The sequence below is a fragment of the Hyposmocoma kahamanoa genome, unplaced genomic scaffold (assembly GCF_003589595.1).
Source record: "Hyposmocoma kahamanoa isolate Upper Pololo Valley unplaced genomic scaffold, ASM358959v1 220, whole genome shotgun sequence".
Classification (NCBI taxonomy): Eukaryota; Metazoa; Arthropoda; class Insecta; order Lepidoptera; family Cosmopterigidae; genus Hyposmocoma; species Hyposmocoma kahamanoa.
In genome coordinates, this window is record NW_020653740.1 from 7,108,723 (window position 1) to 7,115,357 (window position 6,635).

The following is a 6,635-nucleotide window of genomic DNA, read 5'->3' on the forward strand; positions in this document are numbered from 1 at the left end:
ATCAACAGGTTTAGCACCGGATCTGATCACCGACTTGTACGAGGCTCTCTGAATATCGATGTCAAACTTGAAAGAAGCCGCTTGATGAAGTCCACGCTCCGTCCTAATCCACTCCAGATCATGGCGGGCTCCGAGAAGTTCCATGAACTTCTCGAAGCGAGATTCGTCGAGCTGAAACCCACCGAGGACGTTGACGAGGCCCTACAAAGCGTGGTTGGGACGCTGAGAAGCGAGGGCATCAAATTCTGTCAATTGCAGCGTACGGGAAAGAAGTCTAAACTCTCGGATGAGACTCTGCGACTTATGACGAAAAGACGCGATGACATCCAGGCCACTTCGTCAGAGAGGTCATACCTAAACAAGCAGATTGCGAAGATGGTACGGCGTGACCTTCGGAGTTCCAATACACGCCTCATTGAGGAGGCGATAGAGCGAAACCGAGGGTCCAAAGTATTCACTCAGCAGCTTGGAAGGAGCCACCTGACGAAGCTTACAACGCACGATGGCCTAACCGTTACGTCAAAGCCGCAGATACTCGCCGAGATAGAGGACTTCTATGGCCGTTTGTACGCTGTAAATGCTCCTCGGGTCCAGCGTGACAATCACGATTTGAGAGCCACCTTGACGCGCCACTATACCGACGACCTGCCAGAAATCAGTCAAGACGAGATCGTGTTGGCTCTAAAACAGCTTAAAAATGGAAAAGCCCCCGGTGAAGACGGAGTTACTTCGGAGCTTTTGAAGTCTGGAGGAGTTCCTATTATCCAGGAACTTCAGAAGCTCTTTAACTTGGTCATTCACTGCGGGAGAACTCCACGGGCGTGGAACAGGAGTATTGTAGTTCTCTTCTTTAAAAAGGGAGTTAAAACTCTACTGAAAAACTACCGACCCATCTCACTCCTGAGTCACGTCTACAAGCTGTTTTCTAGAGTCATCACGAATCGCCTCGCAAGAAGACTCGACCAGTTTCAGCCACCGGAACAGGCCGGGTTTCGGGGAGGATATGGCACCATAGACCACATACACACAGTGAGGCAGATTATACAGAAGTCCGAAGAGTATAATCGGCCCCTGTGTTTAGCTTTCGTGGACTATGAGAAGGCCTTTGACTCTGTCGAAACCTGGGCTGTCCTGGAATCCTTACAGCGGTGCCAAGTGGACTATCGTTATATACAAGTGTTGAGATGTCTTTACGATGCTGCTACCATGAGTGTCCAAGTACAGGACCAGCAGTCTGAACCTATCCAATTACGCAGAGGGGTGAGACAGGGGGATGTCATATCCCCGAAACTGTTCACCGCTGCATTGGAGGATATGTTTAAGACGCTGGACTGGAAAAGGATGGGCATTAACATAAACGGCGAGTACATCTCACACTTGCGATTTGCAGATGACATAGTCCTAATGGCAGAATCGCTGGAGGAACTGGATCAGATGCTGAACAGCCTAGCATCCGCCTCGCGGCGGATTGGTCTCGGCATGAACTTTGATAAAACCAAAGTCATGATCAATGACCACATTGATCCGAGACCCATCTGCGTCGATGGCCACCTTCTTGAAGTTGTTTCCGAATACACTTACCTCGGGCAGATTCTGCAGTTAGGTAGAAATAACTTCGAGAAGGAGGCCAGGAGGAGGATTCAGCTTGGCTGGGCAGCGTTTGGGAAGCTACGTCGAGTCTTTTCGTCGCCCATCCCGCAGAGCTTGAAAACAAAGGTTTTCAACCAGTGCGTCCTACCAGTTCTAACGTACGGAGCTGAGTCGTGGACACTCACGATACGGCTAGTCCACCAGTTTAAAGTCGCTCAGCGAGCTATGGAACGAGCTATGCTCGGAGTTTCTCTGAAAGATAAACTCCGTAATGAGGTTATCAGACAGAGAACCAAAGTGATCGACATAGCTCTTCGGATAAGCAAGCTGAAGTGGCAGTGGGCTGGACATATCTGCCGAAGAACCGACAACCGCTGGGGTAAACGAGTTCTTGAGTGGAGACCACGACTTGGCAAACGTAGTGTGGGACGCCCTCCAGCCAGATGGAGTGACGATCTGCGGAAGATTGCTGGCAGGAAATGGATGCGTCAAGCCGAGAACAGGGCGAAATGGCGTGCATTAGGGGAGGCCTATGTCCAGCAGTGGACTGCAATAGGCTGATGATGTGATGTGATGGGTTTTATTACTTAACAAAATGCTCGGGCTGAACCTTCCTTGCTAATCACTTAGGAAGTGGGAAAATTGTGACAACGTAATACTTAGTCTGAAGTAAGCTAATGTTACTTTTGACGACTGATTTTTAGGGTGTTTATTCGAAAACGTAACTGTCAAATTTGTCTAGTAATTTTTGAGTTGTGTTGTATTGAAACGAAAAAAGTTGTGGAAACCTGCTTGTTCTTTAAAACACCAGGGGCCTTACCATGAACTCTTATTACAGTTCAGTATAAGTTTGTAACGACAAAAAAGCGGGATGGTGATATGCACTTCATGTAGCGCTGTCTTACAACGATTCGTTTTAGGCCCTTAATTGAATCGTAATAAGAGTTAATTATTTTGCATTGTAATAACAACGAACTCGCCTCAATTTCAAAACATTTTTGTTTGCAAGCTGAGATTGTAGCCAGCTCCGCCTCGTATTTTGTTGACCTTTTATTGTGAAAACCTTTTCTTTATATTACTTTAAAGAAGAAAAATTTTACCAACCTAAAAATGGTTCAGTCCTAACACAATTGGTTGACAACAACAAGTAAGCTTCAAGTGTTTATTGTTCCACTGTTGCTAGCACGGATAATAACCGCCAAGCAGTAATGTCAACATTACTGTGTTCCAGTTTTGAAGGGTAAGAAGGGTGCAGGTGAAATTACAGCCACATGGGACTTGTCAACTTATGTCTCAGGGTGACGGGCGCAGTGGCAGTGCTCCTCAGATCTTTGCGATTTAAAGCTCTGAGTGGCACTGCAACTGTTATGGGTAGGCGTGTAGCTTATCATGAGGCGCACGACTTGTTCGTCCCGTCACTTAATATTATTAAGAAAGAACAAAAAATGAAAAGAAATCCTTAAAGTGGGACTGCCTCTAGTTTACTGATACTACATTCTTGATAAAATAGGCTCTGTGTTTGAATTGAACTATGTGATCGTACCGTCCGGCGCTTGTTGCGTGTTTTCATTGTAAATTTTTATCATTGGTTTCAAAGAGCTTCTCTCAGCGTTACGGTTAAATAGGTTTAACTGGTCGCAGACTGATCAAAGCGCACCCGAATTACCGGACAGCTATGATTGAAAACCGAAAGGTGAGACGCACCATGACTACAGTTACCATATAGTATCTGATGAATTTGTAGATAAATAGGTGCCTAGGTAGTATGTACAAGTCTATATTGTAATATTTTATTTCTAAAACTACACTCATCAAATGATTAACCCTATTGAATTTAAATAAAAATATCTATATAAATTTATTAAATTATTTATTTATTAAATTATGAAATTATAGAATATTTTTAAAGAATATGAATTCTGAGATAGATTTCTCTGTGTTTCTGGCCAATGTTACGCAAGTTTTGTAGTAGTAAAGCTCTGTTCGTAAAAGAAGTACTGCCACCTTACTTATTTTTGTTTGCAGTCTGCGTGCTTGTCATGGATAAATCTACACATTTAATTAAGTTCGACAAACCCCAGGTCGTTGTTGCAAAAGAAGTCCTTTATCTACCGAGGATGCTGCGAGAGGACAACGATTTAAAAAAAAACTTCCTAATTTCAACAGAGTAGATGGTTTGGGATCCAGTGTTTCCCTCGATGAAAAATCTCAAGCAGACAATTCTGTAGTCCTAATTAATGCAAAGTTTTTAATAGATTATAATTACTATTATCAATTAATAATGAAATGAAACTTAATAAAAAATTGTATGGTTAAAATAAAATCATTTGTAAAACAAGTATCTAACGTAAATTTAAAAATGTTCTTTGGAAAATTTTAAAATAACGTATTTGTATATTCAATTATTTTTTATGTGAAATTACTCCACTAGTTTGTTATAATTATTAATACAAAGATCGAACACTCAGAAAAAAATCCTTCAATTCTAACAAAACTAGTCGTAATTTCACATAAAAAATAATAGAATATCAATTCAATAAAAACTGGGTGGCGAAATACTTTCATTGATTTCTCATAGATGGCGTTACGGCTAAAAAAAAGCCGTTGGAAAACCAAATACAAAGACACGACAAACAAGTACATTCGTGAAGAAAGAAACCAGCGGACCTCAAAAAAAATTCCTGAGGTCCACTGGTTCGTTCTGTGGCTTAGGTGGTATAGCGTCTGGCACGGTATGCTAGAAGACGTCGGTTCGAATCCAGCCGGATCAAAATATTTTTTTCTGAGAGTTCGATCTTTGTATTAATAATTTAAAATAATGTGTTTAATAAAAAACTTTTGTAAGTATAGTGAAAAATTTGCATTAATATTAGACATAATAATAGTAAATAATAAATAAATCATTTATCTGGCATCCAACCGCAATCTAACAGCATCCTGAAACCGTTATTATATTGAACGCGCAGGGCGCCGAGTGCCTTCTGCATATAGTTAACCCATAGACCATTCGTGTAGAGGGATTGACAATACGCCTTGAATAAAGTTATTTTGGCTTCCTCACTACAGCGGGCGAATCTATGTGCCAACATATTACATCTGGCTGCCAACGCCCTACGTTCACGATCAATGTCAGTTTGGTCTCTAAGATCCTCCGCCAAGTAATGTCCTAGATATTTAAATCTGCTTACCCTCTTGAGCGCCACCTCATTTAGATTAATTTTAGGTTCATAAGACATCACTCTACCGGGGATCCCAAAGACCATAGACTCACTCTTGACACAATTATATACAAGGCCGTGAGTACTTGTATATTGCTCACAAAACCGAAGGAGATCCGCAATTGAGCCCGCCGTTGGACCCAGCAGCACCATATCGTCGGCATAATTGATGTTATTTACACTGATGCCGTCGATACGACATACGACAGGCTTACTGCTGACTCCAACGATCAGCTCGTTTACGTACATGTTGAAAAGCTTCGGCGAGGACAAACCCCCTGTCTCACCCCACACTTCAACCTGTACGCATCCGAGAAAGCCCCTCCCCATCTTACATTATTTTGCTGGTTCGTGTACCAGCACTTTAGCACACTTATCAGGTCCGTATGTACGTCTGTCTTCTCGAGCTTGTCCCAGAGAATGTTATAAACCACCAAGTCAAAAGCTTTAGAGAGATCAAGAATACTGCAATTTCCTATGTGTAACAATCGCGAAAACCCAAGAACTCGATGTGAACTCGACTCGTGAGTTTAGATTTTTTTAACAATACCAAGTGACGGGTTGAGCAAGTCGTGCGCCTGGTGGTAAGCGACACGCCTGTCCATAACAGGTACAACGCCATTCAGAGCTTTAAATCGCAAAAATTTTAGATCGATTACAAACGTGATGCAAGCGCGCGATTGCATCGCTGCTAAAGGTCGCCGTATGTGCAACCATTCACAGGGGCAGTGTCACTGCGCCCGTCACCCTGAGACACAAATAGACTAGTCCCATGTGCCTGTAATTTCACCAGCACCCTTACAAACGACGAAACCTTTTACACCCGACTAAAACTCCGTTTATAGGATAATGAATTCTACAGTGTCGATAAGTTCCTATGAAACAATTGTAATTTTGTTTTACTTGACTTCGTTGTACTTCGATAGGCTGCAGTTTTACTACTTTATTTTATATACATTATTATTGTTTGCATTAGTGACGATCACGTTATCCCCAGACATTGTATTTTGAATTGTAATATTGTGAAATATTCTATTCTACCTTTCCAACCGGAACGTAGTAATGCTTACATTACTTCTCTGGACGAACACTTTCACAAGAACCTCCGCAGCTAGTAAAGTTAAATTATGTTTAGCCTCAAGGTAGTTTATGTTCAAAATTTAAGCAAGAGGTTTTTTTATATTTATTGCTTCAACAAAAATCAGTTAAAATTGTGTATAAGTGAGTATATGAAGTTTCCACTCTATCATAGTCATATTGCATTTATGTGGTTAAGGCGCAAATCCTAATACTGGACTACGGTCATGAATTTAGTTACTAATAATCTCAATACAGAGTAATTCAAAATACAACCTCAAAAGTACGTGGAATTACATTTATTTGCCAAGTTTCATTGGAATCGATTACCGGAAAGTGCGCGAAACCGAATTCATCTCCTAGTTTACCACCCTTACAGATAAAATATTTTCTTCAAATTTAAATGGGACCACTGCCGACTCTCCGATAAAAAGGATCGTTAATGAGTAACATACATACAAAAAAAAACATACAGTCGAATAGAGAACTTACTTTTGAAGTCGGTTAAAAAGACTGCTCTATGTGCAAACTTACCGTGTACTATACTAAAGAGTGAAGATAATCCGTCAAGCTAGCACGCTCGCACGCCGTTCGGTTCCACATCGTGTGCTAATCGATTTTACGTATACCACCGATTAGCGAGCTATTAATCACTTTCTATTCGCCAGTCTTTAGTAGGAGACTTCGTAATTGTGCCCACGCTAAACCAGTTACTTGAACAGATTATAAATGTTTTATCTTTGATGCGAT

The 6,635-nt window shown here is 41.5% G+C and overlaps 1 protein-coding gene across 1 annotated transcript; it reads right to left on the bottom strand.

Annotated features, from left to right (window-relative positions):
- Positions 1-4,490: 4,490 nt before the first annotated feature.
- Positions 4,491-5,138, bottom strand: LOC113228081. Its single transcript, XM_026461223.1, has one exon. It carries the CDS (start codon positions 5,136-5,138, stop codon positions 4,491-4,493), a length of 648 nt encoding a protein of 215 aa, XP_026317008.1.
- Positions 5,139-6,635: the final 1,497 nt, after the last annotated feature.

What these genes read in the sequence shown, in the direction of transcription:
- LOC113228081 (XM_026461223.1), bottom strand. Translation starts at nt 5,138, where the DNA reads ATGGGGAGGGGCTTTCTCGGATGCGTACAGGTTGAAGTGTGGGGTGAG.